The 17,968-nt window shown below is 42.8% G+C and overlaps 2 protein-coding genes and 1 long non-coding RNA gene across 3 annotated transcripts in view; 2 read left to right on the forward strand and 1 right to left on the reverse strand.

The window, feature by feature from the left end:
* LOC115376756 (uncharacterized) overlaps positions 1–4,481 on the forward strand; it is a 17,773-nt gene extending 13,292 nt beyond the window's left edge. Inside the window, exon 3 of the long non-coding RNA XR_003929849.1 lies at positions 4,408–4,481. This is a non-coding gene — a long non-coding RNA (uncharacterized LOC115376756). The remainder of the gene's footprint in view (positions 1–4,407) is intronic.
* The window catches only part of LOC115376640 (CD226 antigen-like), a 122,131-nt gene extending 108,558 nt beyond the window's left edge, over positions 1–13,573 (reverse strand). The window contains exons 1-4 of the mRNA XM_030076360.1: positions 13,533–13,573; positions 10,175–10,269; positions 8,872–9,119; positions 7,351–7,459 (exon numbers count right to left, since the gene is read on the reverse strand). Of these exons, the coding sequence (XP_029932220.1) occupies positions 7,351–7,459; positions 8,872–9,119; positions 10,175–10,247 (430 nt within the window). The 5' untranslated portion in view covers positions 10,248–10,269; positions 13,533–13,573. The remainder of the gene's footprint in view (positions 1–7,350; positions 7,460–8,871; positions 9,120–10,174; positions 10,270–13,532) is intronic.
* Positions 13,574–14,290: 717 nt separating this feature from the next.
* Positions 14,291–16,876, forward strand: LOC115376963 (sialoadhesin-like; the record flags this gene model as incomplete). The annotated part of the gene is made up of 5 exons (XM_030076816.1): positions 14,291–14,331; positions 14,460–14,501; positions 15,836–16,248; positions 16,469–16,705; positions 16,851–16,876. Coding segments are annotated over exons 1-5 (759 nt in total), but the record flags the coding sequence as incomplete, so codon positions are not given.
* Between the last annotated feature and the right edge of the window lie 1,092 nt (positions 16,877–17,968).

Genomic DNA, 17,968 nt, shown 5'->3' on the forward strand with positions numbered 1-17,968 from the left:
ATCCTCTCCTAACCACTTTTCCTTGACTTCAAACGTCACGAGGAGAACAACACGGTGAAAAATATGACTTTATTACCAAGGCTGGAATTTCAATAAAAAAGGAATATGGGCTGCCAGTCCCAAAAAAGAAACCAAACGCTTGTCATATATAAAATGCTTGCTCATGCTCATATTTACCCACATGAATCCCAGTTAGTATGAAAATAATTGTTAGATTGCTGCAAGATTACAGGTGGAACATGTGTGGCTTACCAATCTACCACTGTACATGTCATCATTGTCAAGTTTCAAACATGTTGAATTAAAAACATCACCTGGACAAAAAACAACTCATATCTGTTTTCTTTCTTTTGATGGACACCTTGATGGACGTCAAATATCATCCAATGGGTGCATTCATGCCGCCTTAAACATCAGTAGTTTTACAGAGAACTACAGATTAACTTGAGTTCAGAGAAGTGAATCTCTGACATTATCTTAGTGGCACACAGTGTTTGTGTTTTTTAATACTACATGTTCATGTTAATGTATGTCCCATCTATCCAGGTGTGGCTGAGGGGCAGTTTCTGTCATGGTGTACAATAAACATATTTCATTTAATTTCATTTCTGATGGGACTGTGGACTTGGTATTTAAGCTAGAGTGAAGATAGCCCACTACATATGATATAGATGATAATATTGGATAATCACAGCCTCATCAAACTTTACAGACACAAACTAGAGAGCAAGGCCGTTCAGAGGAGCTCTGCTTCTCCAGCTGGACTGACAATAAGAGCCAGTTTCTGACACATTTACACAACATAACCCTCAACATCCAATCAAAATGCATTTCTCACAGAAATCTCCAAACATCAAAAGTTTTCAACACCAATCACAGCATGGACTTTTCCTGTGGAGTTCCTCAAGGTCTTGGTGTCCTGATGAGGGATTTTGGAGGATTTTTGAACATGTTTGTCAGTTCTCGATCAAATCAAAAAGGATGAAAATTTGCACCAGTGAGACTCTTATAATTGAAGTAAATTTGTTGAGGCTTTGCTTGTCTAAGTAAGTAAGTAAGTAAAATTTTATTTATATAGCACCCTTCGCAGTACGAATACACAGAGTGCTTTACAGTAAAAACAGATAAAACAAAAACAGTCAGGTGACCGTCACATCATTATTAACATAGACATCACCAACAACAAAAACATCATCAACAATAATGCCATAGCTATGCATAAGAGGCAGTACAACATAAAGTGCAAGTGCATTATCTCACCAGCAAGAACAAGCAGACCATACACTGTACAAATGAAAATAAAAGAAGCTATCCACCGTCTGGGCAGCTCTCAGAGCCTGAGGAAGCAAGTTCCAGAGGCGTGGTGCCACTGCTGCAAAGGCCCGATCACCTTTAGTTTTTAATTTAGTGCGGGGCACTACCAGGAGCCCCTGGTCAGCTGACCGCAGAGAGCGACTGGGGGTGTGATGGTGGATGAGGTCACAGATGTAGCTGGGAGCAGATCCGTGGATAGCTTTAAAAGTAAACAGTAGTACCTTGTATTGGATTCTGAAGTGAACCGGTAACCAGTGTAGGGCGGCAAGTATTGGTGTAATATGACATGATTTCTTAGACCTGGTGAGTAGTCTGGCAGCTGCATTTTGGACCAGTTGGAGACGGTTTATGGATGCTTGGTTTAAACAAGTGAAAAGTGCGTTACAATAATCGAGCCTGGAGGAGATAAAAGCATGTATAGCCATCTCCAGCTCTGAGTGCGAGATGACAAGATGCAGTTTGGCAATGTTTCTTAAATGAAAGAAACAATTTCTACTCAGAGACTTCACATGATTATCCAGGAGCATTAACTGATCAAAGTGTACACCAAGGTTCCTGATACTAGGACGGGCGTTGTTTTTGAGGGGGCCCAGGTGTTCTAATACCCTGGCTGTGACACCATCAGGGGCAATGACTAGCACCTCGGTCTTGGCCGCATTTAAGTGAAGGAGGTTGTTCGCCATCCAGCCCTCGATGGTGGCCAAACACTCCAGCAGAATGCTGAGACTTTGCATATTCACAGGTTTAAAAGAGAAATGCAGCTGGATGTCGTCCGCATAACAATGATATGCTACACCAGGAAAACTCCTGATGAGCTGACCTAACGGCAGCATGTACAAGGCAATATTTAATTCCCATCTCATTGACAAACTGACAGTCTCATTTACTTGGCATTGTTGGGGATCCTTGATTGGCAGTCACAGCAGCCCAGATAATTATGGCAGGGATTCAGACGTGGCAGATTTCTAAGCTAAACATCCAATCAGTGAACTCCAGTACCTGTGTTATGTAACTGTGTTATGTAAGTCCTTTTAGGTTTACGGAGCGGAGATGAATCATCCTCAACAGCTGCTGTGTCATGGATTCAGAGGGACGAGGGAAGCTGGAGAACAACTGGACACTAAAGAGGCTGTCAGCCCTGAAGAGGCTGAACAGATTTTATACTGTCCTGTATTTTTTCCCTAATGATGTACAGATTTTTATTCATATAATCTCAAATGACTTGAAAAATCTGTAGCCTATAGATGCTGTAAGTGGGAGAAAAATCTCCAGGTTTTGGGCTAAACATTGAATGTTTACAACATCTGTTTTCCATCATCATCAATAATGATATTAATAAAAATGATATTTGAACGGGGCCGTCATTGACATCTGCAGTGATTTCACACACAGACTGTTAGTGATGGTGTTTAAGTCACCTGACCTGCTGGAAAACACACAGCTGAGCAGCTCACACAGCCTCCTGTGGACTTTAGATTTGTGTGTGTTTGTCCTCATGTGACCCTGATGCTGCGGTGAAGCAGGAGGTCCACACCAAACGTTTGGAGGAATTAAATAAAGTTGGGGTTTGGACTGATGGAAACCCTGAAGGGCTGGATGGCTGTATATGCTCTGAATTACAGGAACTCAGTTTCCTTCCTGCAGTTGTGAGCAGGGGAGCGGTCGCTGCTCTGTTTGAAATATTTCCTGTTGGTGAGAAAACACCTGCAGCTGAACAGAGACATCAAACTGAGTGCAGCCTGGACACAGTGAAGTCCCTGACTGTTTCCATTTCATTTCAATGAAAATTAGGGGAGTTTCTTTTTAGTGAGTTGATAACCGACTTCATGGGACTGAAAATCCGGATTGCAGATGTCTGGTTAAGTGAAGTCAGATAAGAGAAACCCCGGGTATGTTAATCCAGCTTTAAGGTACAGGCCCCGGGTCTCTCTGTGTGAAACAACAAAACAAACATTCAGCAACCTCTGATCAACTGGAAAAAAAAAAAACAAAAAAAAAAAACAACCCTGTGGTTTCTGTGGGTGTGTCTGCACACTTATGGAGCTTTTCCACCAGCACCTACTCGGCTCGACTCTACTCGGTTTGAGAGCTTTTCCGTCAGCTGGAAGTACCTGATAGCAGATACTATTTTGGGACCTACTTGGCCGGGGTTCCGAGCAAACTGAGTCGACCCGAAAATGTGACGTAAACACCGTGCAGGCCACTGATTGGACAGGGAGTGACGACACATGAGAGCGACTCCTGCAAGAAAACAAAACCCGGCATCTAAAAAAAAAAAAAAAAAAAAAAAAAAACGGCAACAGCGACCGTGCACATTGATCATCGCTGAAGTTGGCAAAGTCAGAAAATGGCAAGCAAATGGATACCGTGGTCAAATGAAGAGGTGGAGACTTTTCTGTACACACACACACACGTCAGGCTGAACTGTTTTTTATTTCATATCTGAGAAAATTTAAATGACAAAGTGTTTTACATTATAAAAGAATTAACAGCAAAGTCAAGAAAAACTTCAGATACACAGGAAGAATCTGTGAAGAATAAAGTCTGTTCAAAACAGACGAATGAAGCAGAGAAGCTGCAGCTGAAATTTAAAATACACACAGAGCTGCAGTCACATTAACAGACATCATCATCATCATCACCACCATCATCATCACGTATTAACTCAGCGTGTGTCTTCACTCACACACAGGCTTGGTGGGTGATGACCAGGTGATGGTTCAGTGTTCACTGTGTGCTGTACCACTTCACTGCACTTACATCACATTTAGTGGATTATTCTCAAATGCATAAAGTAAAGGAACAATATAGAGATTCCCAGATAACACATGAACAATCAATTAGACATTAGCTTATTAACATAATATCATTATCATTAACATTAACAGTAGTTTCCCCAGTAAATATTCATCAGCTTCCATGTAAAGTTTGATTAGGCCTGCATGTCAAGTAATGGCTCACTAGCAGTTATGTTTTTTTTGGTTCCTCAGCTGTTCCCCAGTAACACTTCAAACTGTTGTGGATGTTATTATAAAGCAGCAGCTACTCAACTGAGAGCAGAGGTGAGTTATAACATGATGTGAAGGAGTGAAGGAGTGAAGGTTAGTGTTTGTGGTTCTGTGTTCAGGAGCTGCCTCAACACTGCAGCTGCTCTCTCCCTCACCTCACACTCTTTCATGGGATCTCTGCTTCTGGTTTTGATCTGGTGCTGTTTAGATGTTTTGGATTTATTCTGTGAGTCTTATCGTGGCATCATCTCATTATTCACTGGTCAGAATCACCGTCTGGCTCCTTCCTCTAAAGCCTCCTGCAGCTGCTCTGCTCTGACAGCAGCTCTGCCACCACTCTGACCCCCACTTTGCTCATTTTACTGTTTTTTCCCCCAAAATGTCGTGAAGGTCGTCCTTCTCACATGTGAAGCCCGACCCAACCTGGCATCAGCCGAGCCGACTCAGACACAGCTACAGTGCAGCTGAGGCAGCATCTGGATCCAGAACCACAACACACTCCTAACACGAACTCACTCACCCTCACTGTTCTCCTGTTTGTGTTCTGCACTCAATTTTTCACAAAAGCAGCCACAGCAGGAAGAACCACAATAAGCACTGCCAATGGAGGACAGCCGCTGCAGCTCGTCCACGCCCAGCAGGGTCACGACGGTCACGGTCATTCACAGAGTCTTGAATCATTGCGTCTCCATCTGAAGCGTCTGAAACAAACAACAAAACAAAAAATCAAAGACAAAGACAAAGTCAGGTTGGTGAGTAAACAGATGAGGGTCAGAGGAAAAGGCTGCATGTCCTCCTCATCAGACTCATGTGGGAGTTTGTCTGGAAACATGTCAGTTTTCTCTCCTGACTCTCACTGACTGAACTGAGGGGAACATGTTTGGTACCAACAAGGGTTAGGACACATGTTCAAGATAACATGTCCATCTGTGAAGGGCTTCACTTGTGGAGCAGCTGGGACAAGGCCTTTTGAAAAATGGAGCTCACTTTATACATTTAAAAATATAGATTTAACAATAAGGAAGGAAACAGAATAAATGATTCCTGCTGCTCACATCAGTCATTATCTACTGTAGTGGTATGAAATCATGATCAAAGTATAAAGTCAAGCTCTCATATTTCTGTCCTGTGTCTGTTCAGAATCCACCTCCAACATGAAATAAAACAGATGTCAGGTCAGATGTCATCCTGTCCCAGTTAAACTCACCTGGATCTACAACCTCCAGCCTGATGGTGCTGATGGGAGGATCTTCAATAATGACTCCGTCCACTATTTTGAGATAATCATTTATAAAGCAACACTCGTATGTTCCACTGTCCTCCTTCTTCACGTTCTTCAGAATCATAGACAAGTTGCCGTTCTTCATCTCTTTGTCTTTCAGCTCCACCCGGTTCTTAAAAGACGGAGGCTGGTAGTCTGGGTCAATGTGCCTGTCTCGATAAAAGAAGACATGTTCTGGTGTCTTAAGGTCCGTTCTTCTCCACTCTACTGCTATGATGCCAGGGGACTGACAGATCAGGGTGACATCATCTCCAGGTCGAGCTTTCAGGTTCAGGGCTAAAGGACGATGGAAAAACAAACCCAGAACATAAAAGTTAACAACACAGATCTTCACAAAGATTCCAGGTTTGTCAGTTCAACGACATGTCCCCTGACCAGCAGACCTTTGATCCTCTCAATAAGATAGCAATTAGCTATTTCTGTGGAATATTTAGGCCTAAATCCAAATTACTGTGTACGGAGCACTTGGCTGGTCTCCAAATGTCCCATCAGTTGTGTGGCAACAATCTTCTCCAGGACGTTTGAGACTATAGGGAGAATGCCAATAGGCCTATAGTTACTCGCCATGTCCTTGTCCCCCGACTTGTAAATCGGGGTAATGATTGCTGTTTTCCAGCTTTCTGGGAATGTACTTGTTCTTATTGAGAGGTTCACTAAGTAAGTGATAGACACCAACAAATATTTCTGGTATTTCTTAATTAAACCAGCGTTTAAATTATCAATATCCTTTGACATTGAGTTGCTGTTTTAACTGTATCACTGGATACTTCTTTGATGCGAAAACCATCTAAGGAGACATTATCCCAGTCTTCAGGGGATATCTCAGGGTCAATTGATTTAAAATGACTTGCCAGTTCATGTACAGACTCAATAAAAACATTTGCCATTGACTCATTACTGTCAATTAGGTTATTGTCTACTTTAAGACTGGTTATTTTAGGGTGTTTTTGTTTGCTTGAGTCTGTTGGTCTATGGATCTGCTGCCACAGTTTAGAACTGCTACCATTAGCCTCTTCAGTTAGTTTGAGGAAGTAGTTACTCTTGGCCTTCTGTAGCTCAGACACCACTTTATTCCTCAGACTGGTGAAGGTAAGGTGGTTAGTATTATTTTTGTCACTAAAGACCTTTTGAGGGCAAGATCTCTCTTTTTGATGATTTGGTGGATATCATTATTAAGCCATGGCAGAGAGGATTTCTTCGGTCTGCTTTTCCATGTTTTTCTATGTTTACTTATTAAGTTCCCTAAAGCTGAGGTGAATTTGTTTACACTGTGCTTCAGGGTTGATTCTTTAGTTATGGTTTCCCAGTTTACTTGTGATAAATCATATTCGAAATCTGCCATTTTTGACTTAGGAATTCCTGTTGTCTTTTGATTTTCAATTCAATTCATATAAAATATGAATGAGATACAAACATTTGATAACATGTTTGGTACCAACAAGGGTTAGGACACATGTTCAAGAAAACATGTCCATCTGTGAAGGGCTTCACTTGTTGGGACAAGGCCTTTTGAAAATGGAGCTCACTTTATACATTTAAAAATATATATTTAACAATAAGCAACGAAACAGAATAAATGATTCCTGCTGCTCACATCAGTCATTATCTACTGTAGTGGTATGAAATCATGATCAAAGTATAAAGTCAAGCTCTCATATTTCTGTCCTGTGTCTGTTCAGAATCCACCTCCAACATGAAATAAAACAGACCTCAGGTCAGATGTCATCCTGTCCCAGTTAAACTCACCTGGATCTACAACCATCAGCCTGATGGTGCTGATGGGAGCAAAAATGTCTCTTTCTGTTAGATGATCACCAGCAGCTCTAAAGCGACACACGTATGTTCCACTGTCCTCCTTCTTCACGTTCTTCAGAATCACAGACAGGTCACCATTCTTCATCTCTTTGTCTTTCAGCTCCATCCGGTTCTTAAAAGACTGAGGCTGGTAGTTTGGGTCAGTTTGCCTGTCTCGATTAAAGAAGACATATTCTGGTGTCTCCAGGTCAGTTCTGCTCCATTCTGCCACTGTAATGTCATCACTATCAGGAGCCTGACAGCTCAGGGTGACATCGTCTCCAAGGTGAGCTTTCAGTTTCAGGGCTAAAGGACGATGGAAAAACAAACCCACAACATTAAAGTTAACAACACAGATCTTCAAAAATATTCCAGGTTTTTTTTTTTTTTCAGTTCAAACTTCAAATGGATCTCCAAACGCTCAGAGGCCGTCAGCTTATCAGTTTTAACATCAGCCCCATTCACAAATAATTACAAGTCATTTGTAAGTGCAGAGAACATCCATCATATCTACAGTCTGTACGGTAAAACCTGCAGCTGAACTCCCCTCTGTGTTGAGCTGTGAACATTGTTTCTGGTCGACTTTCCTGCTAAACCTTTCCAAGAAGCAGCAAAAATACCAGCGGCTGAGTTTCACCGGGTGCACACAGCTGCAGCCACCAAGAGGCAGCCCACAGCTTTCAACAACAGCTGCTGAAAATTTTATTCATGCACCCTTCCTCTAAGCAGGACGTCCTGTGGGACACGAAAGGTCTTTAACTAGAGACCTGACTGAGCGAGCAGCAGCAGCTCCAGCAGAGCCTCACAAACCTCATGTGCAACCAGGAGCAGCAGCTCAGCACACAGGCCAGTCCTTCTGCCATCAGGGGACCATTCACATCAGACACAAAGTCAATCTGGGTTCTTTTGGGAGAAATATTCCAGCTGTTTCCACAGTTTAATATGCTAAAGTCATAAGCTGACAAGTTTTAATGACTTTTTAAAATTGTCAAACGTGTCATATAAAATATAATTGAGATACAACACATTTAATAACATGTTTGATACCAACAAGGGTTAGGACACATGTTCAAGACAACATGTCCATCTGTGAAGGGCTTCACTTGTGGAACAGCTGGGACAAGGCCTTTTGAAAAATGTGCCTCACTTTATACATTTAAAAATATAGATTTAACAGTAAGGAAGGAAATAGAATAAATGATTCCTGCTGCTCACATCAGTCATTATCTACTGTAGTGATATGAAAGCATTATCAAAGTATAAAGTCAAGCTCTCATATTTCTGTCCTGTGTCTGTTCAGAATCCACCTCCAACATGAAAAAAAAAAAAAAAAACAGACCTCAGGTCAGATGTCATCCTGTCCCAGTTAAACTCACCTGGATCTACAACTTCCAGCCTGATGGTGCTGATGGGATCATCATCAATTAGTTTGACATAATCATATTTAAAGTGACACTCGTATGTTCCGCTGTCCTCCTTCTTCACGTTCTTCAGAATCACAGACAGGTCGCCGTTCTTCGTGTCTCTGTCTTTGAGCTCCACCCGGTTCTTAAAAGATGGATGCTGGTTCGTTGTATCTAAGTGCCCATCTCGGTAAAGGAGGACACGTTTTAGTTCCCTCCGGTCAGTTCTTCTCCACTCGACTGCTTCGATGTTGACACCATCAGGAACCTGACAGATCAGGGTGACATCATCTCCAGGTCGAGCTCTCAGGTTCAGGACTAAAAGACGATGGAAAAACAAACCCAGAACAGAAAAGTTAACAACACAGATCTTCATAAATATTTCAGTTTCTGACAGTTCAAACATCAAATGGATCCCCAAACACTCAGAAGCCGTCGGCTCATTAGTTTGAACATCAGCCCCGTTCACAAATCAGCACAAGTCATTCATAAGTGCAGAGAACATCCATCATATCTACAGTCTGTACGGTAAAACCTGCAGCTGAACTCCCCTCTGTGCTGAGCTGTGAACACTGTTTCTGGTCGACTCTCCTGCTAAACCTTCCCAAGAAGCAGCAACAACACCAGCGGCTGAGTTTCTCCGGGTGCACACAGCTGCAGCCGCCAAGAGGCAGCCCACAGCTTTCAATAACAACTGCTGATCATTTTATTCATGCACCCTTCCTCGAAGCAGGACGTCCTGTGAGACGTGAAAGGTCTTTAACCAGAGACCTGACTGAGTGAGCAGCAGCAGCTCCAGCAGAGCCTCACAAACCTCATGTGCAACCAGGAGCAGCAGCTCAGCACACAGGCCAGTCCTTCTGCCATCAGGGGACCATTCACATCAGACACAAAGTCAATCTGGGTTCTTTCCAGCTGTTTCCACAGTATAAATGTGCTGAAGTCATAAGCTGACAAGTTTTAATGACTTTATAAACTTGACATTATAAATTTTGTAATTATAATAATCTTTTCTAAAATTATTTTGTCACCTGTATTACGGACAAACTTGTCAAATAAAATATGAATGAGATACAACACATTTGTGTCTCTGTGGTATTAAATATTAAATGTAAAACATATTTTAAGAATAATCTGAAGCCACTGTATTGTGCAGAATGAATTTCACTCAGCCTTTAAAGGCACATTTCACAGTGTTTCATGACCTGTTCAGGACGGGAGGGAGCGACATGCCGCAGCTTGGATGAAGCCGCAAACACAAAGGAGGCGCTCCATTACAGTCTCCGCTGGCAGAGCTATAGACTGTAACACCACCACACACACACACACACACACACACACACACACACACACAAACAGACACACACACTCACCTGCAGAGGAAGCAGCCAGGTGACAGATCAGGGAGCTCAGAGCCAGGAGGGACGCAGCGCTGAGAGAAGCCATGAGAGCAGAGATCTGCCTCTGACTGTGTGTGTGTGTGTGTGTGTGTGTACAAGGCTGTGTGTGTCTGTCTTGTTGCTTCCTGAAGCTTCTCTCATATGGAGCGGCTCCTCTGGGTCACGTGATTTACAAGAAGCAGCTGTGGTGCTCTGGCTCTGGTAGTCTAAAGTTTGTCCACAGCTTCTCCTTCAGTGTTTTCTCTTTGTTTTGATTCTGTTCCACATTGAACTGCAGATTAACACTGAACACACCAAACTGAGAGAGAACACAACTAAACACAAGGTTTTCACAATAAAACTGAAGAGGTGGGTCCAAACCTGACTGGTAACATCAAAAGCACAACTGAACACACACACACACACACATACACACACACACACACACACACACAGCCCTCACACAGCCACAGGTGTGTGAGGGAGCCCTCTGCAGGTTCGGTGTAGAGCTGCAAGAGTGAGAGAGAAAAATAAATTAAAACTTTTTTTAAAAAAAGTAAAATCTTATTGAAGGTCTGAGCTCAGCTTGTTGGTGATCTAAGAACTCAGAGACGTAAAAGCAGAGTTGGTTTTGTTTTCATGGGGTGAGCATGTGTGTGTGTGTGTGTGTGGAGGGGGGGAAGGAGTGGTGGCACAGCACAAAAGGTAAGCACAAGGGTTTATCTAGTGATGATTACAGAATTATCCATTTTAGATTTAGATGAATCTCAGAGGGATTTATTTATGCAATCTTTCAGTTTTTTAGCCAGAGGTGAAGACGAACAGCAGCCTCTCACAGTGGACTCCCTCAACACACACCAGCAAATCCTACCTGACACTGAGGTAAACTTCACACAGGACACTAATGACTTAAAGCAAGGGTGTCCAATCCAATCCTAACCCTAACCCTAACCCTAACCACTAATTAACTTAAGGGTCAATTAAAGCAGCAGAACTCAAATTGCGCATGCATATGAAATATCTATGATACAACACGTAGATCCGACCAAGCAATCTGATTGGTCAGTCAGACAATGAGTGTGCTCAAATGAGCATGACAGCACGGCTCGCCGAGCTCAACTGAAAAATACCTCATCACTGAAAATATTACTCCGCCTATATCTTATTGCCCGAGTCTGTGCGGTTTCCATGGCAACACCAAACGTTTCACTGAAACCCGCATCAAAAGCTGCTGTCAGCTTTGTTCACCTGCATGGTGGACCGTTTTGTGAATTTTGATTTCTTTGGTGACCTAAGTTTGGATGAATGGCTGAAGGAGGAAGACAAGACAGAAGAGAAAAAGGAGAGATACGCCAGAGTGACGAGTGAAGAGCTGGATCAGCTGGAGAGGTCAGGAAATGAAGCCGGTACGGCCCGGTCAACGTCTTGGGCCGTCAAATGTCTACAAGACTACCTGACAAACACCGGGCAAACAGCTGATTTCTCACCTGTAAGGAAAGAAGAGCTGAACAAGATCCTCCGTGAATTTTATGGAGCTTTAATTTCTATAATAAAGAGAATGAAATGCCTCAGATGATTCAGTACCACGGACAGTACCTGCTGAGGCAGATTTAGCACCACGGACAGTACCCGCTGAGGCGGATTCAGCACCACGGACAGTACCTGCTGAGGCAGAATCAGCACCACGGACAGTACCTGTCAGATTTTCCACAGCAATGTGCGGATATAACTTTGCTCTTGTTATTAATGTGTTAATGTTAATTTTTATTAATTTGTTTAGTCTTTATGAGTTTCCTAGGCCATTGATTTAATTAATTCGTCAATTTGTTTGCATCTGTACACTGAAATGAATATTTAATAAATCAACACATCTGTGAAAACTGTGGTCTTTATTTCAGAGGTAAATTGATAACAGCCTGAAAAGGTGATTCTATAACTCTGTTCAGCCTTAATGTGACTGCTCACTTTCGTTACTTTTGCTGCTTGAACGGTGCGTTCCTTGGCTGGGATTGGTCAGGTTTTAGGCAAGAGGAGTTCGATTTGTTATAAGTAATAGGCCAATAAGATGCAGAAAAGCCCGGGAGTCATCACAGAGATTTAATGTGATGGAGATTTAACTGTTTTAAACTGATTTAACTGATGTAAGATATGTAAGAAATTACAAAATAATCCCTCATCCATCATGTCTTTATTTGTTTTGCTTGGTTTAATGCCTGTTTTTAGTGTTTGTTCTCCCTTGTCCTGTTGCTTCTGTATTGATCCATTCTCCCCAGCAGGGGGCAGCACATCACCTCCTCAACACCAAATCATATAAGGAAGGTCAGTGTCTATGTTTCCTCTGGAGCCTTTGTCAGGTCTGACCCTGAGGAAGGATGAATCGCTGGCAAAGGCCCACAGCTGGGACTTGTGCCTCAGCAGATAAACAGCCTTTCAGTCACATGAAGACAAACAATAAAGCAACAGGAATCATCATGGAGCCTGCAGCTCTGTAAGCTGGAGAGCTGTTCAACGCTGGCTAAGGTTGGCTCTCTACAAAGTCACACACACACACACACACACACACACACACACACACACACACACACACACACACACACAGGAAGGCAGGAGGGGGCGACGGTCACTTGGTTTTCACTGGTAAAACAGAAAGAGTTGATGATTTCTCAGAGCTGTAGAATGGAGGCCACACGCCATCACGTCCAACAGTGGATGTGATTATTTGTTGCCAGCAGCTGCTTGGTGGAGGCGGGGCTGTCCTGATCGGGCTCCACGTGTTGAAGCAGATCGGTGATATTATCTTTGTTCGCTGAAACTGTTTTTCTGCAGTGTTTACTTCTTGTTGCTCGGTGTCGTCTTCACTAAAGCCAAAATGTGTCCGAATGATGAAGGCGACGTTTTTCTTTGGTTCGAGCTGCTGAAGTCACTCAGTCGGCTCGGGGGTTTCAGTTCTCCTCCATGTTGGAGGACTGGAGGAGAACTGAAACCTTAATACGTCAAAATACCTATTATCATCAATGAGCTGCAGCCTCAGGGCAACACATTTCATATTTATAATGTTAAATGTTAAATCTTAGGTCTCAACTTGAATTGCAGTGTTTTATTGGGTTAGATGCGGCGCTCTACGTCCCAGTGATGTACGATGGCCGACCACTGGAGTGTTTGCAGTCCAGTTAAAGTTGTGTGTGAGGTAAAGGTAATAATATCATCAAACCAGCACAGCGGTTGTCTCAGCAGGACGTCCAACATGTCCGTGTCTGTGTGTGTGCATGTGTGTGTGTGTGTGTGTGCGTGTGTGTGTGTGTGTGTGTGTGTGTGTGTGTGTGTGTGTGTGTGTGTGTGTGTGTGTGTGTGCGTGTGTGTGTGTGTGTGTGTGTGTGTGTGTGTGTGTGTGTGTGTGTGTGTGTGTGTGTGTGTGCGTGTATGTGTGTGTGTGTGCTGTCAAAAGCTGTGAGATGGAAACTCATCACTTGTTATGGGTTGGGTGTGGCAAACCAACCTAAACATTCTCCCATGCTCTCTGTATTGTGTGTGTGTGTGTGTGTGTGTGTGTGTATGTGAGTGTGTGTGTGTGTGTGTGTGTGTGTGTGTGTTTGGTCAGCGTTGTTCTTTTCCTGTAGTAGTGACTGAAAACTGGCTCGTGAAACCACATTCACAGGTTTTTTGCACTCTGTGTGACTTTTATTTTGAAATGTCAGCAGAAATAAGTGCAGTGTGTTCAGTGGAAACGACAGGAGCCGAGTGACAGTCCCACCTCTGAGTCTTCAGCGCAGACTCACCATTACTATAATATAATAATATATAATAATATATAATATAACATTACTACAACATTACTATACAGCTGAATGTGGAGCTTGCTTCGCACTATGTTGCCCCTTCTAGGGTTTTCAAACACACCTTCAAAATTAAAGTCATTTGCATCTTCCAGTTTTCTTTTGTCTTGTTTCTGTTGTTTCTATGATGTTTCTTCCTTCCTGTGTTTTATTACGATGCAACTGAACTACATCACATTAAAATATCTACATGAACCTGGACTACATGACCCCGAGCTGCAGTTTGAGTTAATAATAATGATAATAATAAGACATGACATTTGGTGACCTGGTTGACATGGGGCTGGTAGGACAGGGTGGGGTCGAGGATGATGAGTTGTGCTGCTTCAGTTGCTGCTGGACAGAAAACCACAAACAGCCCAAAACATGTTGTCACACTCACAGAGGAAGGGGACGGGTTTTACTTGGTGTGACTGATGAAACTCAAAGTGTTGATCTCATATCAGCGAGCTGTGGGATGGAGAGCCCATCTCTACTACGGCTGCTCTGTGAGTACACACTGGCTGTTCACTTACCTTAGTCTTTGTTTACTTACCTTAGTCTTTGTTTACTTACCTCAGTCTTTGTTTACTTACCTCAGTCTGTGTTTACTTACCTCAGTCTTTGTTTACTGACCTTAGTCTTTGTTTACTTACCTCAGTCTTTGTTTACTTACCTTAGTCTTTGTTCACTTACCTTAGTCTTTGTTTACTGACCTTAGTCTGTGTTTACTTACCTTAGTCTGTGTTTACTTACCTTAGTCTTTGTTTACTTACCTTAGTCTGTGTTTACTTACCTTAGTCTTTGTTTACTTACCTTAGTCTTTGTTTACTGACCTTAGTCTCTGTTTACTTACCTTAGTCTGTGTTTACTTACCTTAGTCTGTGTTTACTGACCTTAGTCTCTGTTTACTTACCTTAGTCTGTGTTTACTTACCTTAGTCTGTGTTTACTTACCTTAGTCTGTGTTTACTTACCTTAGTCTTTGTTTACTTACCTTAGTCTGTGTTTACTTACCTTAGTCTGTGTTTACTGACCTTAGTCTTTGTTTACTTACCTTAGTCTTTGTTTACTTACCTTAGTCTGTGTTTACTTACCTTAGTCTGTGTTTACTTACCTTAGTCTTTGTTTACTTACCTTAGTCTGTGTTTACTTACCTTAGTCTGTGTTTACTTACCTTAGTCTTTGTTTACTTACCTTAGTCTTTGTTTACTTACCTTAGTCTGTGTTTACTTACCTTAGTCTTTGTTCACTTACCTTAGTCTTTGTTTACTGACCTTAGTCTCTGTTTACTTACCTTAGTCTGTGTTTACTTACCTTAGTCTTTGTTTACTTACCTTAGTCTTTGTTCACTTACCTTAGTCTTTGTTTACTGACCTTAGTCTGTGTTTACTTACCTTAGTCTTTGTTCACTTACCTTAGTCTTTGTTTACTTACCTTAGTCTGTGTTTACTTACCTTAGTCTGTGTTTACTTACCTTAGTCTTTGTTTACTTACCTTAGTCTTTGTTCACTTACCTTAGTCTTTGTTTACTGACCTTAGTCTGTGTTTACTTACCTTAGTCTGTGTTTACTTACCTTAGTCTTTGTTTACTTACCTTAGTCTTTGTTCACTTACCTTAGTCTTTGTTTACTGACCTTAGTCTGTGTTTACTTACCTAAGTCTGTGCTGGATTAAATCTCCAGTCAAGTCTTTATGAAACACAGTGAAGCCAAATGAGTGGCCTGCAGACTTTAGCAGGTTTGACAGGAAGTCCACAGCCCAGTTTGCATGTTGTTGGAGTGCAGCTGTCTTGTGTGATGGTGTGAAAAGCTCAAACCAAGCCGAGTCTCTTGTGTCCTCAGTGCTGACCGTGTCTCTGTGCTGCAGGCCCAACAAAGGTCAGTGCACTTCTCTGGCTGCAGGCCCAAAGTGTTAGGAGAGTCTCTGACTTCCAGCTTTACAAGAGTCAGCCCAGTCAGCCCTCTGTCCTTTGTCCCTCCTCTCCACCCCCACCCAGCCTCCCTGACTCTCAGGCCCAGCCCAGCTCAGCTGTTTATTGGTGAGTATCTTCATCTGAGCTGTGAGGAAGACTCTGCTGGATGGACGGTGAAGAGGAACACGACCACAAAAACCCTGACAGAGTGTGGAGACACCTGGGGAAAACTAAGAGCTTCCTCCTGTAGAATCAGTTATACACACCCATCAGACAGTGGAGTTTACTGGTGTGAGTCCAGAGAGGGAGCAACCAGCAACACCGTCAACATCACCGTCACTGGTGAGTCCACACAGCAGCTACTCACCTTTACTGCTCCACAAACACCACATTGCACTCAAAATTAAAGAAATATGACTTTTTACAAATATAATAACAATTACAACATATCATCCTGTACAATATGAGACCTCTTTTCAGTTCAAATCAGCAAAATAAAGTATTCCTCTGACTTTCTGGAGCCGTAAATGGATGAAATCCCGTGGTTTGTCTTTGTGTTCAGCTGTGATCCTGCAGAGTCCTGTCCTTCCTGTGATGGAGGGAGCTGCTGTGACTCTGAACTGTACAACCAGGACTCCCTCCAGCCTCCCAGCTGATTTCTATAAAGATGGCTCCCTCATCAGGACTGAGTCTACAGGACAGATGACCATCCACCATGTTTCCAAGTCTGATGAAGGCCTCTACCACTGCACCATCTCTGGTTATGGACAGTCTCCACCCAGCTGGCTGGCTGTGGCAGGTGAGCCAGTTTCTCTGACATGAGCAGGTGCTGCAAGAATTCTTGTCCAAACATTCAAGTGAGTTTCAGTGTTTTAAAACGCTTTGAGAAAGAATTTGCTCCCATCTGCACTTTCACCTGACCCACTCCAGTGCTCTCTCTCTAGTTTTACCTCCAGCTACAACACCAACAACATCACCACCACAAACAACACCACGACCAACACCAATAACAACACCAGCCCCTCCTCCAGCTCCCCTGCTGTCTCCAGTCAGACTGCTCTGCCACCTAGTGGTGTTCTGTCCTTACTGCATCTCAACTCTGCTCCTGGTGTCTCTGTGGCGCCAGAGGTCTGCAGGTAAGAGACTGACTGACTGACCGTCTCTCTGTCTTGTGCTCTCTTGCTGCTGTTTACTGCCAACACGAGGTCAGAGACTAGAAAAATATCATCAGCCAAACTTAGAAAAATCAGTTTTTGCTGTGGATTCAGTCGATGTAAATAAATGAATCCTGCTGTTGCCTCTGTCAGTACCAGTCCTGTATTAGTAGATGACAGATTTTCTGAATTTTTCTTCAACTTTGACCTGCAGGACCTGAGCCACCCGTGTCCATGGCAACAGTGCAGGGACTGGATGACGAGTATGATGACGTCATTGCCGATGTTACCACCGAGCATGACTTCTGAGATGAATGGATGAGGACAAAAAGGAGTAAAACAAAAGGTCACCCTGCCAGAGGCGTCCTGCAGTAACTGGACACTGACAGTCAGTTTAGACAAAACACCGGCTGCCGTCAAGCAGTCCAAAAAAATCACATCCTGTATCCTCTCCTAACCACTTTTCCTTGACTTCAAACGTCACGAGGAGAACAACACGGTGAAAAATATGACTTTATTACCAAGGCTGGAATTTCAATAAAAAAGGAATATGGGCTGCCAGTCCCAAAAAAGAAACCAAACGCTTGTCATATATAAAATGCTTGCTCACGCTCATATTTACCCACATGAATGCCAGTTAGTATGAAAATAATTGTTAGATTGCTGCAAGATTACAGGTGGAACATGTGTGGCTTACCAATCTACCACTGTACATGTCATCACTGTCAAATTTCAAACACATTGAATTAAAAACATCACCTGGACAAAAAACATCTCATATCTGTTTTCTTTCTTTTCATGGACACCTTGATGGACGTCAAATATCATCCAATGGGTGCATTCATGCCGCCTTAAACATTAGTAGTTTTACAAAGAACTACAGATTAACTTGAGTTCAGAGAGGTGAA

This window comes from Myripristis murdjan, chromosome 18, assembly GCF_902150065.1.
Source record: "Myripristis murdjan chromosome 18, fMyrMur1.1, whole genome shotgun sequence".
Classification (NCBI taxonomy): domain Eukaryota; kingdom Metazoa; phylum Chordata; class Actinopteri; order Holocentriformes; family Holocentridae; genus Myripristis; species Myripristis murdjan.